This window comes from Oculina patagonica, chromosome 4, assembly GCF_052425735.1.
Source record: "Oculina patagonica isolate OP01 chromosome 4, crgOcupat, whole genome shotgun sequence".
NCBI classification, from domain to species: domain Eukaryota; kingdom Metazoa; phylum Cnidaria; class Anthozoa; order Scleractinia; family Oculinidae; genus Oculina; species Oculina patagonica.
The window spans coordinates 29,988,989-30,011,796 of NC_135761.1; the positions used below are offsets into that span (position 1 = coordinate 29,988,989).

A 22,808-nucleotide genomic window follows, 5' to 3' on the forward strand; every position below is an offset into this window, starting at 1 on the left:
ATCTGATAAAGACACGGCTAAACTTTACGTCCAATTTTCTAGGCCAAAATAACCCCAAATCTAAATATTAGTGCAAGAATGAGTTGATCTACATCAGAAGATTGTTAAGCCGTTCAATAAATTCGCAGTTCGTGTTTTATCAAGTCTAAAACACTCGGCTGCGCCTCGTGTTTTAATCTTGATAAAACACTGCTGCTCATTTATTAAACATTACTTAGTAAACGTCTTTATCAGGCCTCTTTCAACTTGAAGGTAGCAATAAAAATAGCTTCTGTAATACCCGAATTAAGTGATCTAGCGAATTATTTGTGGCTGCATGGGTTGACCCACAACATCATGAGTCCAATGTGCCATAATTTTAAAAGGTTAACAATACAGACCTTTGTTTGCAAGGACATCACTGGAAAAGTGGAATTTGTTTTGATCCTTTGCAGGTCATACAGTTACTAAAATGATAAAAAAATTTAATTACAAATCCATGTTAGACATAATTTCAGGCCCCACATACGAGGAGACTAGTTGCAGGGACCGATCGCTTTGGTTTTTAGCGGAGCTCCTTAGCGGCCCGTAAGGGCCGCAGAGCGGAGCACCATACCCATAAAAAAAAACACATGAAAAAAAAAAAAAAAAAACACATGAAATAAAATAGGAAACCTCTGCATCCGAGTTTTCATGGTCATCATGGCTAGCGGCATGCCTCGCGGGCGCGTACGGCGGCGTACAAACGTACGTACGGTGTTGCGCACATCCGGGATCTTGAAAGGTCTTGACAACTCGCGCAGTACTGGCGCGAAATAATTTTGCAGTGTGAGGAAAAAAAAGTGTGAGGTCTAAACAGCTAGTCTGAAAGTTAGAACTTGAGACAAACACATTTATTTTGGCTCCTTGTTATGCCGATGACTACAAACGAGAGCAGGGTAAACTTAACTTCGAGGAAACAGGGTTTAAGCGATTTGCGACGGGAAAGAGATCGCGAGAGATCCAGAAAACCCGGACAGAAAGCAGGCGAAAAAGTATAGCAAAGCGCCTGTCGAACCTGGTAGCAAAGTAGCGAAGAAAAGCGACTAAAATAGCAAGAGAGGTGCCGAGGAAACAGGCAAAGAAATAGCGGAGAACAAGGGAACGGAGATAAAACGAGCAGACGAGTGTACCTACTGCGGCCAACTGGTGAGTACAAAACTGCAGTGTTTCCGTCATTTAATATCTCTACGTTTTGTCTTAAGCTTACTTTATACGCAAAGTAAGCTTATATTGACGGCACATTTTACTTGCTTTCGCCACTAAGCATTTGCTTGTGACATGAACAATGTTGAAAAATACTATTCCTTAAAATTCAGTTTTACCAGGTTTTACTGATCAAATAGGAGGATTTGATTATGTAAACAAATAATTGTTGGGCCTTCGAGGAACGAATTCACAAAGAATATCACTTCAACACATCTCGAAGAAAATTAAGCTTACGATTTTTAAATGCTTGTGATATGATTATTTTGTTTTACAGTGCTGGAAGAGCAGCTGAGATGAGAATGAAAGTGATGTCAGTTTGCACGAAGCACCTGGAATTTCGTTAACTCCGAGTGAAATAGATCGATTCAGTGTATGCAGTTTATTGATATTCATGATGGAGGTAAAATTACTGTTCATTTAGTCAGAGTAAATAAACTTCAGCTTCATTACTTAGCTCTTTCGTTCCCAAATATATTAAATAATCCACTTGTCATGTAGTTCTGTTCACTATTGAGCGTTCATGTGGATTACATAACAATGTCAACATTTTTGAGATTTTGAGGTCTGTTTTGCTGGTTTCATTCAGAATGTCAACAGTAAATGTTATATTTGTCATAAAAAAATCACAATCTTGTTGTGGAATTTGGAAAATGCACACAACAAAGGTTAATGACTACTGGAAAACTGGAATCTTTGTGAGTAAATTCATGCCATTTTAGACACTGTATGCAGCTGTGCATGCAAACTTATTATTAATTAAATGTGTATCTTTAAAAATCTTAGTATTACTGTTAAGAAAAAAGCTTTTAAGATGTGGCAATGTTTTTCCTATGCATGTACATGTATATATAGGGGTAGAGGGGAGGGGGAGTATTTAAAGGTCAAACCTTTTAAAGAGGGAGTGTAAGGGTTTGCAGTGATGCTTTGAGTTTATTAAAATATCAGGACCTGAACAATCGATGGAATCGATAATCGATGGCAATCGATAACAATCGATGACAATCGATATCAATTAATCGATTGATATTGATAATCGATGAACAATCGATCGCTAAAGTTTTTGTGATTATCGATTGTCATCGATTATCAATTTCATCGATAATCGATGACAATAGATCAATTAACTAACATCGATTTTCATCGATTATCAATATCATCGATTACCAATTCAATCGATCATTTAACTGCCATCGTTTTTTATTTGACTAGTATTTGATAAATATGTTTACTTTAAAACACACGGTCTCTCTTGTATGTTATATTTTATTAGCAACGAGAAACTTACTAACTTAACAGTAATAAGGCAATAATTATTTAAAACAAACGTTTTGAGCTTAAGTCTTATTCGCCTCCATCAACGAAGCGTACGCTTTTCGGTCTGGTTTGCTTTCGAACCAACTCCTGGCAAAGTAAATAGAAATCGCAACTTACAGAATTCCTCGCTGTCTAAGTACAATGTAATTTTTCTAAAACTCTGTCTTGTAGTCCATAAACATTTTCTCGCTCGTCCGATATATTTCAAATCAAACAGTAGCAGAGAGAACTCAAAAATACGTCGTCCGTACGTCGGAACGAAAACGAGACAACAGTGGGAGTCTGGTGATGAGTTTCGCCTGTCACGTCCGCCATTTTTGACTCGGTCACGAATAACGAAGTGTCTTTGGAATTCTAGCGCTAGCAAACAGTAGGAAACTCGAATGAAAAACAGAAACATTAAAGCTTATGATGTAAACTTCATCTCAATGGAAAGGAGCTTTATTATTTTTTTTTTACAAAACAACATATGTAAGTATTTACTTCATGCTTCGAATTGATTGTGTGTTTAATGCCAATCGATGGCAATCGATGAAGTTCGCGACCACCAAAGTGTGATTATCGATTGATCATCGATTGGCCGATGCCAATCGATGCCAATCAACAGTAATTAATCGATTGTCATCGATTGATCGATTGATTTTCCGATCATCGATTTTCATCGATTGTTCAGGTCCTGAAATATTTACAGTAGAACCCTGCTAACTCGAACTCTGAAGGGAAACGAAAATGAGTTCGAGTTAGCGGGGTTTTTCGAGTTAGCGGGGTTGATTGAATATTTTATTTGCCAAGTTAATAATTGATAGTTTACTGATTTTTAAGCACTTCAGTATACAGTACTGTGCAAATTGAACTTATCTTGCCAGAAACTCTAAAGCGACCACACATTCTTTTGTTAAGAGTGGAAAATGACTGTCAAATACATGATCTGTTCATTGCTATAATCAATGGGCAACCGTTGCGAGTTGCAAGTTCTGGAATTCGAGTTATCAGCGTAAAAAGTTTGACCCAAATTTTGTTCAAGGGAAACAAAATTTAGTTCGAGTTAGCGGGGTTTTCAAGTTATCCGAGTTCGAATTTAACCGAGTAAAAATGACTGAAAAGTGGGGTCAAATCCAAGGGAAATGGAAGTGAGTTTGAGTTAGCAAGGTTGTTCGAGTTATCGGTTTTTTTTTCTGTAGTTGACTTCGCAGTTATCAGTAAAAAAAATAGTCTGTGCTGATACATCTCTGTTAAATATATAAGGTATCCTTTCGCATCCAGTAGTTTTGCTTCACTTTATACAAGCTTGCGTTAAGTGTTTTGTTTTATAAATTATTGATTTTCATACCAATTAATCAATTTTAATTTAATCTGTGGCATTTGACTTTTTTCAGGGTTAACATGAATTTCAGAATTTGCAGAGCCACAGACACAAAAACAGAATGTGGACAAGGACATCAAAAGAAAACAGGAAGGATTAAGATTATCCAGCTTGATGTTTGGGTGTCTTCATGATGCCATTTTCAAGAGACTAGTAAATTACATGTAAATTGAAATCAAGAAAAGCTGCAAATGAGCAAAGTTTATATTTTAAATGTTAACGTATTTACAGTGTACTTCAGAAAACAACTTCTTGATTGACCTGTCTCTTTCACATCTTTTTAGATGTAACAAGGGCATTATGAAGTGATCTTTTTAAGAATAATTTATGCAGCCAAAACAGTAACAGCAGAAATGAATGGGAGTTTAAAATTGCTATTTTCAATGTTTTGGCTGGTAAGAAACCACATGTGACCAAGCTAAAATCTCTTTGGCCGGTTAACATGACCTGTAAGTGTCCAAATATTTTGAGCCCTCGACTACACAGGACTTACATGTAGTTGTCTAATTACTGTATATCATAAGATCTTTGGTTGACCTTGGGGGAGGTAGTGGAGGTAAAAAGCAATGTAATAATTTGAATTTGGATTGGTAATGCTGAAACTGGTGTAATTCTTAAGTATAGAGGTTAAAATCGTGATTGCAAGCAATATGCAATACCAATTTCATTCTTATGTGTTGTATGCTGCGTACAATTTATAAGAACAGCTATAATGTTAAAATTAGTGAAATATTCTAAAGCCAGATTAAATTTGCAGTATCCATTAGGTACCATGAAGCAACCAAATTGTGACTCATTTGCTTACTTTGTGAACTTCATGACGAATGGGCAACATGACTCCACAAAAATGTGTACAATAAAGCATACAAATTTTTAAAAGAGCAGTCAAAGTATTGATGCTTTTTTTCTTGCATAGTTTTATACACAAGCAAACATGATTCTATTTTTTCTGTCTGCGTAATCAAAGAACAAAACTGAGTTTGAGACACACAAACAATATTCTATCTTCCCAGAATTTTTTTTTTTTTTATTTCTGTAAGTGAAGTGAAACCCCTTAAGAGGAAGGGGACTCAAAAAGACATGTAAAAGTAAAAAAGGTGCTATCATCCTTTTTTTTTGGGGGGGGGGGCGAGGGGGGTGGGATGGGGTTACAGAATGTCCCTTCTTTGCTTCCAGTTAGTTTCACTCCGGTTTGCTTGTAGTTAGGTTCACCCCTGTTTGCTCGCAGTTAGCTTTATTCATCCGGTGTGCTTGGGATTAGCTTTCACTCTAGTTTGCTTGTGGTTAGCTTTCACTCCGGTTTGCTTGGCATTAGCTTATGGCAATATGCTGTAAACCCTTTGCTACATGTATGACCTCTGCCATTTCCATTCAAAATTAAAATATAGGCAAATAGTGAAAATAAAAACAAATGAATGAATGAAAAAAAGAAAATTAACCATATTCTTAATGTAAATGTATATTATTTCCTATATACTCTAAATGTTAAGTGCTTTGCTAATTTACCACGTGATATGCCTATCTACCCCAACATGCAGCCCTACTACCCCCTCCTTATCTTCGAAGGTTACATAATTACCCGTTTTGCAGCATAATTTCCCATCCAGACTTCTGGATCATAATGCTGTCGGTGGAATTAAAACGTTTTGATTGATTTTGTTTGTTCTCGGCTTATTTGGTGTTGCTGTATACGGTACTCCCATATAAGGGCTATACGGGTATGTGCTGCTCAACAGGGTGTGCCTTTTGCCTCTCTGACTCTGAAACAGGGTATACAAATCACTCTTTTGACTGTGGAACACTATCAAGTTTAGCTATGAAAATCCGCTCCTCTCATTGGTTTTTCTCCAAGCCACAGACAAAGTCAAGTGAGCGCTTTGTGATGTACGCTAGTGTTTTTATATCTATCTTCATATATTTTTCATTGTGGATATTGTCTGGAACAGGGTACCTATTTTGCACTGTTTGTCTGGAACAGGGTCGCAAATTGAGCCGTTTTTCTCTGGAACAGGTCCAGAGTCTCAGCGACTCAGTGGCACACCCCTTGAGTAAATTTTAGGGAGTACCTCTCCCCCCCCCCCCCGGGACACGGTAAAAAAAAGTAAGTAACAATATTAAAATTTATAAAAAAAAAATAAAACGAATATTATATTCTTAGCCTTAAAATTGTACAATGGCTTGAATTCAGGTTTCAATAAAGTGCAAAATAATTAACTGGGGAGCTCCGCTTTTAGGCTTGCCTAAATCTATATATTAGTCCTTGCGACCAGTCCCACGATTTCAAACCCGTTTGAATTCGTGGGACTAGTCTCCGGAACTAACATTCGGTCGCTTCGACTAGATTTCTTGACGAAAATGGGTAGTTCACACGAAGGGACTTGGTCCTCGGGACGACCCTCGAGACTAGTCGCAGAGACTGGTTCCCTCGTGTGTGCCGACTTTAATAGTGTCTCCAACCAGTTTAATACCGTACTGACTACGAAGATTTTTAATAGTTCAAGATTTAATTCATTTTTTAATTTTATTTTAAGAGTTTAAGTCTACGCACGTGCATATATGCGTTTATTGTGGCTACGCCCCTGACTCGATGACGTTGTTTTGCTTTACAAACTCTTTTTTCAAAACGAACCTTCAGAAATCTGCTTCAATATTTCGGGTTAATATAAGGTGGACTTGTTTCAAAACGTAAAAACTAGTCTCCAGGTCAGCGCGGTCTGAACGCTGACCATGTCCCTATATTATGATGACTGGATCTGTGCATTTGTTTTTGCAAGCCGTTGATCTGCAGTAAAGGGCACAAAGCAAAGTTGTCATTTTATACAGTTGGGAGGCATTCACTTTATCTTGATGGGACATGTTTTATAGCGAGCTTGTTGTGTCTTTCCATGGTTAGGGTTTGCTCACCTGATGGCGGGCAAAAGGGAACGAGGAGGACCTTTGAACGTAATTGCGATTATAATTAAGAATAAAAAACCGTGGGTAAGAATTAGTTATGCCACTTGTATAATATACAATAATACAGTAACAATTACAAACTTCAAGTACAGCTGCAAATGATGTTTTAGGGCAAAAAACAGTCCTTGAAAGCATTGACTCTCAAATACCTTTCTTTTCGAGGACATCACTGGACATTCTGGTTCGAGGAGGCTCCCTTGCGTGTCGAACAGTCACTAAATGATAAACAATAAACTTCAAACTACATGTGAAGATTTTTTAGTAACCTGAAAGTGTGTACCCTGAAAAGTGTGTTATTGATTAGCTACTCACATTATTCCAGAGAAATTTTAGAGCAATGTCGCTGACAATTCCAAAGAAAACATCGCTTTCGTTATTCCGTTATTCCCAAAAACCAGGGCCATTATGCCACTAATTATTCCACATCAAAATTTATCGTTATTGCTAAGCTAATCATTTTTCGCAGACGTTCTTTTTACTCCTCGCGCAATCTGGGAGGAAAGATTGCGTGACCAGTCAAAAGAACGTCTGCGTAGGTGGCTACCGAAGCTACGATAGTAGAAACTTCTATAACGTTACCTACACTATATATATTTTACATTACTAACTTCCAAAATCCAGTATTGAATAATAACCCCAATTGGTAAACCAACCATATCCGTTAAATATCCTTAATATTTGTATTTCATGAATATAATACGTATAGTGGACAATCGCAAGCGATAAAACCCACATAACGCGGAATGTCGATAGGCTAACCAGAGGTTCTGTAAGCTTGGGCAGGAAATCATCGACACTATTCGAAAGAACGCCTTTATACACTAGAGTTCCGAATATCAAGAATTGTATCTTGCATAGAGTTGAACCCAGTAAAGATACATGATACAGCTTACAGTACACTGCTTGCAGTCAACGGCCGGAACCCGACGAATCAAGAAGTACCTTAGTCCGGCAATACCCGGTAATTAACAAATCAAGGTTCAAACCTGTATTTTGACGGGCAGACTTGTAGACCATGGATCAAACCTTGTACGATAAGACCAGAATGTCCGCAGCGATTCACAACTGAAAGAGGAACTAAATTAGCATACTCATCAGTATGCTGCTTGAAAGACGTCAACAAGAGAGGGGAACATAATCGAAACATAAATAAGGAGACGCATGAATGCGTACCACAAACTTAGAAGTATGACTTTAGTTCTTTGTTGCACAATTAACATTGACGAAATAATATGCTACTGGACTACGATCTTGCTCATCTCGTTGGCTTGCGCATTCTCTCAATGTTTATCTCATAGCTTCTCATGCATCAATGGCGCGGGGATGAGTAAAATAGGGAAAGCAAACCTTTGATATGTGGGATAATCTTCTCGCATAAGACCTCTCCAGAGTACAAGAAAACATTTTCAGGTCGAAGTGAAGTATATCCCTTGGTGAAGAAAGGGGCTATGGCCCCAACAACGATTGAATGAGATTGAACAACAAAGCCTGCGTCAGGAATGTAATATTATCTAGAGGGATTTTGAGTTTGACCTTTCACTTTCAATTTCCTGTTATTCTAATTCTATACTAGCTGACAAAAATTTGTATCAAAACACAGGGAAACTAAACAGACTAGAATATATGCGCTATGTGAATTTAAATGCAATGGAAAAGATATGAAAATGATTTACAGCCCCAGAAACTTCCATTTTATTCGATTCTTTTTCTGAAGCATTCCAAGAATTCCATAGGCAAAGACGGCGAGAGACTGGTAAAGAAAATAACTCAGTTGAAGGAGCAGCTACTGGTGACTAGAATGGGTCCAACTTCAAAATGGCGGACAAATTTGAGACTTGAGGAGAAAAGATGTCCATAAAACAAGATGGTTTATCGCAATTGTTGTCATCTTACGGATTCGATGAGTCTGAAGACTCAAGCAGTGATAAAGAAGACTCTGATGAAAAAGGAAAGCAAACAATTAGATCCGTGAAGAAAGGAAATTCGCACGAAGCTTGCGATGGTTGTGACCCGAGATGTGAGGACTGCATGCAGTAAGCAAGATAGCAAGACTGAAAGGTAAGCTTATGAAGTTTATAAAGCTCTTCTAAATGCAATACTCAGACACATTTTGAAACTGTAGTTGGTCAGTAAAAACTGCAGGCCTCAACTGCATACTCCGTATTAATTGCGATTTCATTTCATATCCCCCCCCCATTGATGAGGTAAGTCGTGCCGACATAATCCCCCGAATTTTCAAAAACCCCTTCAGAAAAAAGGCAACTTTTCCCTTACTCCTTCAGAAATATTTGAAAGATCAAACAATACCGACAGGGCGACCCCCTCAGAAATGACTATCAAAATCTCATCTATGGGGGGAGGGGGAGGGGGGTGGATATACAATGGAATGACCCTTAGTGCTGAGTTTGGACCACTTTGGACTGGGTGACTTTGGTTGAAGGATTGCAGAGGAAGAGGATTGTTCTTCACAACTTGCAAGTCTGCAAGACATGCCAGCCATTCTGGTTGGCCTGAAGAACACATTGGTTAGCCTAAATAGCAATCTGGTAACCTGCGATCAGGCTTTCTTTTTTTCGCGGCGGAGGGAAGCAGAAAAAAAGGAAACCTGATACAATTACTTGTCAAGTCGTCTGCCGCCCCCTAATTAAAGTATCTGTCAACATTGTCGAGAATGTCGGCGATGCCATCAGATAAGCGTGCATGATTAGCGCCTTCAGATAATATTTTTACTCTCACAAACGTGTTTGAATTACCCTGTTTGAACGAGCTGATCGGATGGTTTTCAAAATTTGTTTTCAGCAAAGGCTGATTTGTGTTAGGATCAGACATTTCAAGGTTGTAGTTTTCGTCACTGGCACGATCGTCTGGCGTCTTTGGTGGTGTGATGTAATAATCTTCGACACCATTGGTGATAGATCACGCTCTTGGCGAATCCCGTCGGAAGCACCGCCAAAACATCTTTTCTTTCACAAACTATTCGTCGAATACACTCCCTTTGTTCGTCTTTAAATGTTTTGTGAACAAAACTGTTGAGAGATTTTCTAAAAACTAGAAGAACTCGCTCTCTACTTCATTCCGCTCGACACCCGCCATGATAACAATCATCTATGTACAATATTTTTGGACCGGAAATTAGACTTGAACTTGATTAGCCAATCAGGATAGAGTTCTAATGTTGCCTTTTGTTTTCTGACCAATCAGAAAAAAGTCCAGATTCTGGACTTTTTACAGACGACTCGACAAGTAATTGTATCAGGCGTTCATTTTTCGGTTGACCCCTCCGCCGCGAGAAAAATAACGCCTGATCGCAGGTTAGCAATCTGGAGCCTATAGTAGGCTAAGATAGCTTGCAGGTAGCCTTTATATTGGGATGTGGGATTTCTGGCTCACATGGCTCATGATTCATATACCGGTAGTAAGATTAATGTTTTACGCTAAAACGTTTGGCAAAGAAACTGAGAGTGCCAAACCTTTGTTAAATTTATTAGACGTTCTGACAGTAGACAGCATCTATCGTCTCGAAATATTGAAGTTCGCACATTCATGGCATAATGGCCTTCTCCCTAGAGTATTTGACCATATATTTAAATATGCTAGAAATATGCATGGATACAACACAAGATATACAGCCAATATAAGTATAGAGTAAACAATAATGTAGGAAAGCATTCCGTCTCTTTCATGGCAATTGATATTTGGAAAGACCTTCCATCTTCTTTGAAAGACTTAAGTGTGTTAGCATTTCCCAAGCAAATAAAATGTTACCTCCTGTCAGAACATAAACTATGTTAATTGATTTTCCACTAAACTTAGTTTGTAAATTTGTAAGTCCTCTTACCTATTGTTTCTTATAAATCACCTGTTTTCTATTCTATTCATAACATTACCCGGTAATTGTACGGGGAGCTAACTTGAAAGCCTGTACCGGTTTCATTTAGCTACACAGCACAATACTTAATTAACTACAAATTTCTGTAATATCTTATTTCTATCTAATTAAGAATACACAACTGTAAACTTTAATATGAGCAAATAAAAAAAAAATTATTATTATTCATGCAACTCATGCAAGCCACCCTGGTTAGCCTACATGACACATTGGTTAGCAACAACAACAACAACAATCTTTATTGTACTCTTCTTGCCTTTTACAATATACATTTCAAGATATTTTAAAAATAAGAGTTATGGTTGCTTGGAATAACAATAGCCTGGCTAGTGGAGCCAGTCAGCCAATTCATAAAAGCCTCTATAGTTAGTTTTAGTTGGGATTACTGGCTCACATGACTCACCGACTTGCATATTGTCCACACTCATGAAGGAAGATCAAAGTTTAAAATAAATTACAAGACTATTTACCAGTTAGTTGGCAACTAGCTAGCTAACTAGCTTAATTTATATTTGCTGAAGCCCTGAGCCAACTATCAAAATCTGATAGAAATTGAGAGGGAGCCATCTTACTGTTTTAGCATAACCCAGAGACTGATCTATTCAGTAAAAAGTTCAGTGAAAGTGGTTTATGTACAATAATTTTATATGAGCTTCACACATTTTTTCTCAATCCTATTAGTTAAAAACACATAGTTGATGTGTAACATGTATTCTGATAGAGGATTTCACTATTTTAAATGACAGTTTGTGTCTTGTTATTACTGAACAGAGAGATGTTACCATTGCCTAGTGGAGTACTTGACATGTTTAAAGAAGGTAAGCAATGAAGATTTGTTGCTCAAAATTGATTTCTAGGCCTTTGAAGGGATACAATTTGAAGAACAGTGTGTATACCGGTAGGTTTATATTAAAGGTTTCTTTAAAATGCTCAAAAGGGATTCACTCTTGATGTGTTATATCTCTGTTCAAAGGTATAAATAAATGTAATTGTCAGAACTCAACACTACATGTACCTTAGTGTAATTAAGATAAATTGGCTGTTTTTTATATTCATGAAAGTTTAGTGGATCTTGAAACAGTTATGGGAGCATTAAGGTGATGCCTGATGTGTTCCCGTTGTCACACACTTCACTTTTGTGTTTCTTTAATTCTATAGACTTTCTGAACAAACTTGGTTTTTAGTCATTAAATATCACTACATTTTTATCTCCAATAATTTTTTAAGCAGCAAATGCTCTTGAGAGTGGTTTCAGGAATTATGATTATGATAATTAATTAAAAAATAACAACTGAAGGTTTTTTTGTAACATTCAAAGAGTTCTTTCTTGTAATTTTGTTCCCTATAGAACATGTTGCCTTTTCATAAAAAAAAGACTTAGCTCTGAAAAGTTAGTTCACATGGGCTGTGCTGGTATAAACCTGCATGCAAGATTTCCCCAGCTCTTCAGTTATGGGCTGACTTCTCAAATTTTGTCCATTGTAGCTTTACGTGCCTACTGTAAATGTATGTGTTTGATACTTTTGTTTAGATTCCATACCAGAGGATGAGCCATCTAAACATGATGGACGAGTTAGAACATTTTCACACTTTCCTGGTAACTGGGCCATGCATGTATTCATTCCATGTGAGTGATATAATTAATTAATAAAATTGTATGATGATGAATATAAAACAAAGGAAAATATTAAATTGTAGCAAGGGTAAAACTGAACCGTGGCATATACAATATCACTGGTGAAATAATTGTGTGGTTTAGTCTGGTTTCCTCAAGTTTTAAACAGTTTTTAATACAGTAGTTCTTTTTGGAAGTCAAGGTCAACTCTCTGATTAGTTCTAAGCTTAACAATGCAACAGTCAATGACTACATGATCTATGACAAGCATTTTCAACTAAAGAAGGCATTTGATTCCCCTTTTACCAGTGGCTTCTCCTTTTGGTACTTGCATAATTGGGAAATGTTCACAATTCCAGTTGGCAAGTTTGGATCAGGCATCTATTCAATTATTTGCACTTTTTGCACTCACTAGATCCTTATGAGTTGAACCATACACAGGGTTGCCAAAATAAGCCGACAACCAGCGCATTTCACTGCCTATTCTGAATACTGCCCTGGCTACTCCGAATGCTAGTAGGTCAGTTCTGAGCAAGATATTGGAAAAGGTGGGACTTATAATTGAAAGAATTGCTTTGAGGAAAGGCAATTTCAGCTAACTAGTGTAAAAACCTCAGATCTATTTTGTCCCCAAAGGGGTTTGCATCCTGAACCCCCAACAGGGCGCTGCCCCTGTACCTTGCTAGGAGCCTGTCTAGTCCCCAGACCCCCTCGCATGATGGGGTTCTCCAACCCCCAATGCCGCCTACTATTAAAATATCTCCTGTTACTTCAAATCATTTCGACAACTCTGCATACATATACATGTATACTCTGCTAATCAGTAATTGATAATGTTTGTTTTTGACAGTTAAGGCCAGTGTACATTTTGAGAGTCTTGTGGTATCAGTAGTTGAATGTCTGTCAGCTGTGACATCACACGAAGTGCACATGATACCATGTGACGAGTTACACATGAGTGTATCCAGAACAGTACCCATTAGACATTACTGGATTGAGCCAATTGTACAACAGCTTAGGAATGGTCTCAGCACTGTGCACAGGTAAACACTTCAACAACAATGTTGTACACTCTAAAAGTAGACGGATGATGTTCAGAAGATGAGTCATCGAATTTTATGTACTCACTCAGTTAGGTTCCGCATTTCCTTGATTGATTTGAAAATAATCAAATTATTGCCAGTTACATAAGATGCATTCACAAGACACTGGGCCAGGCACTGTAAAAGCAGATTGAAAATATGATTGATAACTGAGTAGATTCTTTAAGGTACAACAATTTAACATTTGTTTTTTTGTGTACAGTTTTAGATGCGTCATTCTCACTGTAACATTTTGAAAGTCCCCCTGAAATTACCAACCTTCCCAAAGTACATGTAGTAATAAAATTTCATGGTTGTTAGCAAGTCCCGGAAGCTAAGACCCTCTAAAAGTGCCAACCCCCAAACATAACTTGACTTATATTTAAATAGGACAATAATGAACTTACAGATGCTACATATGTTATACTACTGAATTTGTAGGTAGTACCGGTATGTTACTCTGCTTTAGTGTAATATTAATTAAAATATCTCCCAAAATTGTAATCCTTTTTATCCCATTTATCTTGAAAACCTTTTTATTTTATTTAGATAATTAAACCCACACTTGGTGGTTATACATTTAGCTACCTGAAGGTAGCAACATTCATTAATACAACCTGCCATTTTTTACATTTATAGTTTTGTGTCTGCCTTGCAATGGCCTGAATTGTACACAAATGATGAGAAAACAAGGTGATAGTGTTTATAAAAACCTTTCCTTTTTACCTTAATAATTTTTTGTTGTCTTTTACCATATCACATTCTGTGCTCTTGAATGCTGTAAACTTGTCTTACAACATGTGACATACAATTTTATATATTTCAGATCATTTGTAGCACTGAAGATCATGTCAGAATACAAGAAGGTAAGAAGGCAAACTTTACTCACACTGTACACAATGCATTTAACTTGTTTGAGATCCAAGGGGGGGTACTTGCAGTATTCATGACGGGGGGGGGGGAGGCGACGGAGCTTCATATTGCGAACCCAAAAAAATACATGAGCCTGAAATTTTACACCCGAAAAAATACCTGACAACAAAATTCTCTACCCCAGAAAGTACAAGATCTAGCACCTCGATACTGATTTATTCAATCAAACAGACTTTAAGACCTAAAAAAATAGATCTCTTGACCCAAAAAAATACCGAGGGTGTAAATTTTCAACCCAAAAAAATACGTCGGACCTCCCCATCATGTAAACTGCAAGTACCCCCCCTGGGTTTGAGATACACTATTCTCAAAGACTCACTGTACAGGCGCAGATGTATTGGTATGGGTAAACTAACCATGGTGTGGTTTTGTTTTTCAGTTCAAAGATATTGTTGATTTAATAAATGAAGTCTTTCAGGAATTTTCTCTCCCTGCATTCTACAAGGTACTGATCGAATCTGATTTTATAATTTTTTTTGTAAACAAAAGGAAAACTAATAAAGAAAACTAATGATGTTTCAAGCAGTTAAAAATATGCTTCATACATGTAGCTTTTTAGTGTATAAAAATCTAATAAACATTTGAGAGTGTGTCAGTGCTTTATTGGAATGATTAAATTAAAGAAGAGTTGGTGCAGGTTGAGATTAAAATACATCTACCCTAATTAGAATGCTATCAACTCTATCTGTTGTTGTATGAGGGTGGCCTACTTGTTTTTTGTCCCCTTTTTTCTCCTTAACTCTTGTGCCAACCTTAATGTACAACATGCCATAGGTAGAATTGGTTTGAATTTCAAATGTGACTTTTTTTATGTTTGTACATTTTCACACTGTAGGATCCATCATTCCATGTGAGTGTTGCATGGTTACTTGGTGATATCTGTTCTGAGAGGACACAGGACAAACAATTTAAACTTCAGGTAATATATGTACCCAAGCTGATCACAGGGTCCCCACTCACTGACTCATTCCATGGATCTTACAGATCTTAGAAAACCGATAGTAACTTTTAAGAGTCAACAATTTTGTTACCAAGTTCTCAGGTTAAAGCCGAAAAGCCTGCATCTTGTCAAGAACAAATTGCAAAAAATCTTCTGAAATCAGGAGGGCTTAGCAATGGGGTGGCATAACATTCAGAAGTTACATGTACTTTTAAAAGACAAAAAAAACAGGGCATTCAAAGGATATAAGTATTGTGAAACAGGCTACTGTAAGTAGTCTTGTACAGAGTTTATTGTAATTAATGTATTGGGTGTTATTGTGAAATAAATAAAAAAATTAAATAAACAAACAAATATAGACAGGGCTTTGATTTTAATCACAAAATACCCATATGATTAACATTGATGATTTATAAACAATTTATCGTGTTGCATTGCGGTTGTTTATCATTTTAACTAATAAACATGATTATGTTTACACGTTGAGTGATGTTTACACATCTTGGGACCAGTAGAGCATTTTCCTGGGACCAACACAATTTGCCAACCACCCACTTTTTATTGCAGTTTTCACTGAAATGCGAACTCTGACATTCAATCCTGAACCAACAGTTTATTCTTTTTGCTGCCATCAATCAACTTAGCGGACCTCTCAGGAAACAGAAGTTCACTTCAACCAGGTCAAAAGGTCACGTCTCTTGATTGTGATTGGTAGATTTTGATCCATTTTGTTTGTTTCTGTTTTTCATGGTTCGTTTACTGTTGCCGTAATGATTGACGGCAGCAAAAAACACATTCGTTAGTTGGATTTTGAATTTCAGAGTTCGCATTTCACTGAAAACTGCAATATACTGATTGTACTGACAGCAGTGCTGACTGTCTAGTGATTCTCTTTGCAGGAAGTGTTTGATGCTCATATTTGTGAAAAAGACGTCGCCAGATCATTGGTGTTGGAGGTGACAGAAGTACATTGTAAAATAGGAAATAAACATTTTGTGTTTCCTTTGGATGCGACGTGATGAAACAAGTCAATCACAGATGGCATGATCCTCAATTGGATTGATAATGGAACTAGTTTTCACAATAGTAAACCCATTCCACATTGGGTTTACAGAGAAATGTCAGAGATGATTTCTGTATGGTGGCTTTCTAGGGCTATCAAATGACCTCTTAATTTTTCGCTTCTTTAATGTCAAAGGACAGTTGTTGATTGGCCATCGACAATTATAACTGTCAATCAAAACTTATAACTGACCATGGATCAACACGTAAAACTGTCGATTGACACATGTAGCTGTCAATCAACACTTATAACTGTTGATTGGCACTTGTAACTGTCGAAACTACAGTGTTGGAATGGACACCAAGACTGCAAATGTGGACGAGGTAAGATTAGTTATTGATGAAATTAGTTGTCAAGGGTGGTAAATCTGTTTTTCAATATCATATTGACATTTCCATCTGTTAAAAGTACATAGAAGTGTTGCAATATGCAGTCAAAAGAATGAAAGAGCTTTCTGCAGAATGAGCTACAGAGTAATAATAATAATAAATAATAAATATATTTTTATAGCGCCTATCCAGGCCTGCTCTAGGCGCTTTACAAATGTTTAAAAAATATATATATATATATAATAAAATCAATAAAAATTTTGTTAAAATTAGCTGAATAAATCTTAAAATTAAAAATTTGCATTAAAAGTAATAAAAAGTTAAAATTGCTAAGAGTAATAAGTTTTAAAAAGAAACGTTTTGAGTTTTGATTTAAAAGAACTTAAATTGTCACACGAGCGTATAAAAACAGGCAAACTGTTCCAAAGTTCAGGCGAGGAAACAGAAAAAGCTCGAGACCCATACGATTTGAGGTGGAATTTGACAGGGTTGAGACGTGAAGAGTGTGATGATCGGAGGGTTCTTGAAGGTTGGTAGTACGTTAGCAAATCTTGAATGTAGATAGGAGATTGTTGATGGAGAGCTCTGAAGGTAAGTAGCAGAATCTTGAATTTAATGCGTTCAGAAACAGGAAGCCAGTGTAGTTCTTTCAGTATTGGAGTGATGTGGTCGTATTTTCGGGAACAAGTGATAAGTCGAGCAGCGGCGTTCTGAACAGACTGGAGCTTTTTTAAAGCGTACTTCGGCACATTATACAAGAGAGAGTTGCAGTGGTCGAGTTTGGACGATACAAAAGCATGGACCAAGATCTCGGTTGTTTTCGTGGATAAGTATTTCCTTATACGGGAGATGTTGCGAAGATGATAAGAGGCAGATTTACAAATAGAACTGATATGTGGAAGCATAGTCATGGTTCTGTCAAATATCACACCGATGTTTCTGGCAAATTGAGATGGCTGAATTATATCTTGACCAAAACGGATTGGAGGTAGAGACTGCTGCGGATTGTGCTTCGAGTAAAGGTAGAGAAGTTCAGTTTTGTCCTTATTCAGGAGTAGAGCTTGATGATCTTTTGCATATAGGCCATTTTTTTTGTACAAGCTCACGATTGCCTGCCTGTAAACTTACGTAAGACATATCAGCGAAAAATAAATAAAAATAATGTTACATGGAAATCCTGTTATATGTTGGATGCATGCCCTTTTGTAAATCCTTTTGCAAATCCTTTGTTGCGCATGGCAGAATGTCTTCTCTTATTCTGGGCAACACAAAGTTGTACTACTGTTCCATAAGCAAGCTGTTGTTTGTATTTGTCCTCAAGGAAAGCCTTTATTCGCCTAAAAGTAGCCTTTTTCTGAGCCTTTTTGTTGCCATCAAATGTTACAACTCCCGCTGTGTGACGCCAGGCATCTGCTCCTGTCCATTCTACCACAATATTGTAATTGTTCCACTGCTTCTATTTTTAAATCATGCAACGTTTCTTTTACAACATTTTGCGAATCTGGACCAGTTGAAACTGCACTTCCTTAGAATGTCTTGCAACTGATGAGAGTTCATACTTAAGTCACCCGTCTCTGGCACATGTTTGTAGCATCATTCTCTGTCATTGACAAAGTCTGATAGTTCAAACTGGTGAGGTAACACACCTCCTTCATTGGGATTTCTATCATCTTCTTAATGATCATTGTTAACTTCACTGTCAGAAGTCTCATCTTCACTCCCGCAATCGACATCACATACTCCAAGTGTTGCCAATTGTTTCCTTTATTGTATCTGCCTCTTCATATGCAGCTTGAACTGATGCTGTCTTTTTGTGGACATTGTGAAAACCATAAATCTTTTGTGCTTTTGCGGTAAACATCCCTGAAGATCTTAGAACCAAATACTTAAGCCGCTCTTTCTCATATTCACTCTCGGCAAGATTAAGAAGAGACTTCATTTCAGCTCTTGACACCATGGCCTCCTTATTGTTTCCACTGCTTTGCACAGCTTTGTTAAGAATAGTCTGCAACACACCATGATTTACTGCTTTTCTACTACATACAAACAATATGTTTCTGCGGACTAACTCCTACCCCAATGGCAGCAAGAGGTAACTGTAATAACTTTCTCTGTACGTGAAATGACATGTAAGTAACACCGGGTCTGCACATCTCAAATGCCTGTATGAGAAGAATGAATCCATTCTCTAAAATATGCTGAGCAACACTTATCATCAAATTACACTCAGTGCAGGTCTGCGCATGCTTCTTTTTGCAAAACATGGAACGTGCGTCTGTATACTGCTACAGATTCAAGCCTTCGAACCTCGAAACATACACATCATCCTGAACCTTCTCACACACTGATATTTCTTTCTTTCTTTTCTTTTTAAAAATCGCTTAAATGTTATCCCCTTTCACATCACTCAAAAAATGCAAAGGGGAGTTCAAAAATCCTGGCCATCTGAGGATGATGTACCAATGTTGTCAACACTATCAGAACTTGAAGACAATAGTTATTCCCATATTCTTTGCTGACTGGCAAAGGAGGCTGTACCTTGCCTTTACTCATTTTCAACCCACCAGAATTTGTAGTTGTTTTTCCCTCAGAATGCGAAAGTGTTTAAGATGGCTGTTTTTTTTTTTCTTGTAATACCACCCTGATTTTGATTCCTTTTTTGCAAAGCTGCTAATGGTTATTTTCCTTATTTGTTATGAAATTTCTGGACACTGAGTGACGTTGGTCAAGGATTTTGCTTTATTTAACTGTAACTGTCTGGTTCAAATGCTATCTTCTGTTGATGCAATTCAGTTAAAAAGATTCTTAATTTTTCTTTTTCGCTCATTCGTTATCAACTTAGCTCTGTTTGCAGGTTTGTCCTCTTCACTAGCACCCTCATTCTGGCTTGATGACCTTGAAGATCCTTTCTTGTATTTGTACTAACCAACACTTTTCATTTTGTCGACTGCTTTTGTTAAAAACTCTCCTACAAGACGCACAGCAAAAACTTAGTCAACAGGAGTCACTTTGTTTGACTATTAAAAATACTAAGCCTAAAAATACAAGTATAAGTAGAGATAAAGTTAAAGTAGAGAAATTAATTAAATAACGTGAATTTTACAATCAACTATAATAAAAGCATGGGAGATCTACTTATGCCAGACAGGCAGCAAAGTTTAGGCTCTTTGCTTCATGCAGCCCCCAAAAATGAGATGGGTAAAAATAATATATATGAATAACAAATGTTTTACACTGCTTCACTGAAAAAAAAAATGATTGTTGTATTCTTTGAAATACTCTTAAGCAGCAGTGTCAACATTGACATTAGGCATTGACCTTTATTTCCAAGCACCTCAGCTTTTCTTCATTTGCTTTTCACTTCCTTTTTAACTCGGAAAATTCCGAGTTTTGGTGAGAGGGCCGATTTCACTCCTTCACTCCCTCACTCCTTCACTCGTTTCCTGTTAGACATTTTAATTGAATTAATTAATTAATATCAAATTAAATTAATCAATTAATCTTGTGAAGCGGGTAGGGGGGTTGGCTAAAACGCGAGCTTTACTTTGTTACTTTATATGAAGTACACAAAGGCTATATATTTGTTTCTGAAAACCCAATGTTCTCCTTGTGGTATGCATTCTTCCAGGCGTAGACCCAAGCACACGGAATTTCGTGCTGAACGCATGCGCATATATGAAGTACACAAAGACTATATATTTTCACCAAATCTTACTGAGAACTGGTTAAAATTCAACAAAACTTGGGGTTCGATTTATCGCCGAGTATTTCCGAAAAAAATTAGATGGTACTAGAAAAAAGTTCAATTTGAATGAAATATTCATTTATAAGCCGAGCGGTCATCAACAAACGAAAATTAACAAACGTTTGTATTTATTTTTGGTCATTACCTTTTATTTTAGCGGCGGCTCCTAAAAAGCCATTTGGTTTAATGACGCAGCGTTAGGAATTAAGTTTTTATTCGTCTTCGTCGCTATTTAGGCTGGAACTCGTCCTCCATCGGCTCGCTCTGGAATATTATTGTTTTGTCGGCGTACGTGATCGTGATCGTCTTTTGAACTGACGAGGGCATTCGAAATCCCGCATGTCTTAAACAATTTCCTCGCAATCTCTTCTACAATAATTATTTCTGCCTGAGACTGTTTCTGTTCCTTTCCTTCTGTTCCTTCCTTTAAGTTTAGTTTTAAATTTGCAAAATCACTGCTAACGTGACTTTTCAAGAGAAGAAGGGTCAAGAAGGAATCGATCTATTTGACTTGTTGTCGCGACACCAGAAACTGGCCAATCAGAAGCGGTCTTTCCCACGCGCTTGGTAAACATTGTAACACGATCTGACAGAAATCGGTTGCATGCAATATTTTTGTTCAAAAGCTAAAACTTAAAATACCACGACTTCTCTGCTAAAAGAAAGCACTTCAGAAGAGTTTGAATGGATTGAGGATACTCGACAAGTACTGGTAACAGCACATGTTTCGTTTTGATGACAAAGTTCACCCGCTTGATCTGCTTGATCTTTTCGCTAGCAACCTGGCGAATTACGACGGACTGAAGATTCACTGAATCATCAGCAATCATCCCGTATTCTCTGGCGATTTTGCAGTTGTTCTGAACTGTCTCTACCTCGGCAACAACTTTCAATTTGAAGGTTTAGTTGTTTGAAAACCAGTAGCTTTTGGCATGATGATCGATAACTGCTTAATTCTTCAGAAGAATGCGTGTTTGTTTGAGATGGGATTCTGAACTCAGGTGAATGTTTTGTCACGCTTAATTGTGTACGGTTCTATTAATGAATTCATTCTTTATCAGTGATTTGTTGTTTTTCAATTGCATAGTTGTGATTTAACGAATATGTTGATTCGCTGTACGTGGATCGTTTTATAGTTTAAAGGAAAAATTGGGTCTCGGCTTATAGCCAGGGGTTTCGTGTTTATTTTTTGTGAGAGTCTAACTGGTTCCAAAAACTAAAAGTCTAGGGTCTCGGCTTATAGCCGAATAAATACGGTACATGCATGCTTAACTACCAGCCGAAATATTGTATTCATGTCAGTTTTCTTGAAATAAACCAAAACTTATTTTTTCTGATGATATTATTATTTTGCCAACCTTCCAAACAACCTGCTCTCGATGAGCAGCTTGATGACAATGAAACTAAGTGAAGTGATCTGAGTTGTGGAAAGTTTAACATCATTTGTTTTAGCAAATCTCTATTTGTCAGTTTGTTGTTTTCGATTCTTGTTTCATAATAAATTTTCCGAGTTTAGTGGCTCATAGCCACTTTGAATAGTTATTCTCTTCACTGATCTTCACAACATTTACTTCAAGCTCCATGTTAAGATTTTTAAGTTGGTTACAGTCACTCACAGCTTGTTCCCTTTTTAACTTCTGCAGCTTCATAAAAGCTCCCACTTGGAATCTGTTGTACTTTCTTGTTCTTGCCCTAGAGGTGTTCATTATGGACACAAGTTCATCTTAAAAAACTCAAAAAAAAAAATTGGGAGATGACGCATGCAATTTGACACTAGAAGGGGTTCCGGGCTAGCCAGCCTCCAGTTCCTCAGTTAATTCCTGAACAGCAATGTGAGTTGTTGGCAGGTTGACTAGATGCAGAAAAAAGGAAAAATCATAATGGCACATCTCTAATGAAGTGGGGTTAATCAGATATCATCATATAGAAATAATCAAAATAGTGTAATAGTAGAAGACTATTAAAAGCAAAATATACCCTTTTAAAACTGATAAGGCCGTGTTCTAACATTAGCCCTCACTTATTAGCCCTGTAAAATTTAATTCAATCCAGTTCTACTTATATATATATAATAGATTGAGCTTACCTGATAAACAAAATCAAGGTAAATTTCAGAAATGTACTGCCTTTGAACTTTGCATACTTTTCGTGTCATTTTACCACTAGTAGAAAAACCCAGAAAGCTCGAGTTAAGTAAACACCTGGCCAGTTGGTCTCTAGAACAGTTGTTCTCTGTTTGAAGGTAATCATAAAATTACACCGTTAAACACGAGTAACCATGAAGGCGCTCACTTCTTTTTGACCTACCGTGAATGCTATGATGGGGAGCCTTCATGTGTTTCAACGAGAGGTT

At 37.1% G+C, this 22,808-nt stretch overlaps 3 protein-coding genes and 1 long non-coding RNA gene across 5 annotated transcripts in view; 2 read left to right on the top strand and 2 right to left on the bottom strand.

Annotated features, from left to right (window-relative positions):
- The window catches only part of LOC144652232 (uncharacterized), a 99,205-nt gene extending 90,864 nt beyond the window's left edge, over positions 1 to 8,341 (bottom strand). Inside the window, exons 1-3 of the mRNA XM_078512246.1 lie at positions 8,207 to 8,341; positions 7,846 to 7,936; positions 7,009 to 7,055 (exon numbers count right to left, since the gene is read on the bottom strand). Coding sequence (XP_078368372.1) covers positions 7,009 to 7,055; positions 7,846 to 7,876 — 78 coding nt within the window. The 5' untranslated portion in view covers positions 7,877 to 7,936; positions 8,207 to 8,341. The remainder of the gene's footprint in view (positions 1 to 7,008; positions 7,056 to 7,845; positions 7,937 to 8,206) is intronic.
- Positions 1 to 16,851, top strand: part of LOC144652297 (U6 snRNA phosphodiesterase 1-like) — a 57,229-nt gene extending 40,378 nt beyond the window's left edge. Inside the window, exons 1-9 of one of the 2 annotated variants that reach the window (XM_078512337.1) lie at positions 8,772 to 8,917; positions 11,520 to 11,566; positions 12,280 to 12,375; positions 13,214 to 13,406; positions 14,085 to 14,138; positions 14,272 to 14,311; positions 14,758 to 14,823; positions 15,214 to 15,297; positions 16,218 to 16,851. In XM_078512337.1, coding sequence (XP_078368463.1) covers positions 8,859 to 8,917; positions 11,520 to 11,566; positions 12,280 to 12,375; positions 13,214 to 13,406; positions 14,085 to 14,138; positions 14,272 to 14,311; positions 14,758 to 14,823; positions 15,214 to 15,297; positions 16,218 to 16,337 — 759 coding nt within the window. In that variant the 5' untranslated portion in view covers positions 8,772 to 8,858 and the 3' untranslated portion in view covers positions 16,338 to 16,851. Of the gene's footprint in view, positions 1 to 8,771; positions 8,918 to 11,519; positions 11,567 to 12,279; positions 12,376 to 13,213; positions 13,407 to 14,084; positions 14,139 to 14,271; positions 14,312 to 14,757; positions 14,824 to 15,213; positions 15,298 to 16,217 lie in introns of those variants that run through there. The other variant, XM_078512336.1, reaches the window with a different exon arrangement.
- LOC144652354 (uncharacterized) lies at positions 547 to 4,783 on the top strand. The gene is made up of 3 exons (XR_013570498.1): positions 547 to 1,167; positions 1,502 to 1,627; positions 3,918 to 4,783. It is a non-coding gene; the product is annotated as an uncharacterized LOC144652354 (long non-coding RNA).
- Positions 16,850 to 19,263, bottom strand: LOC144648302 (uncharacterized). The gene is made up of 3 exons (XM_078507907.1): positions 19,171 to 19,263; positions 18,451 to 18,715; positions 16,850 to 17,833 (listed from the first exon to the last, which is right to left on the bottom strand). The coding sequence occupies exons 1-3, from the start codon at positions 19,261 to 19,263 to the stop codon at positions 17,040 to 17,042; spliced, it is 1,152 nt and encodes a 383-aa protein (XP_078364033.1). The 3' UTR covers positions 16,850 to 17,039.
- Positions 19,264 to 22,808: the final 3,545 nt, after the last annotated feature.

Coding starts and splice junctions, on each gene's coding strand:
- LOC144648302 (XM_078507907.1), bottom strand. CDS start 19,263: ATGAGTAAAGGCAAGGTACAGCCTCCTTTGCCAGTCAGCAAAGAATAT. Junction 18,716..19,170: donor TGATAGTGTTGACAACATTG/GTACATCATCCT, acceptor GGTGTGTTGCAG/ACTATTCTTAACAAAGCTGT. Junction 17,834..18,450: donor AACAATTGGCAACACTTGGA/GTATGTGATGTC, acceptor GTCTTACGTAAG/TTTACAGGCAGGCAATCGTG.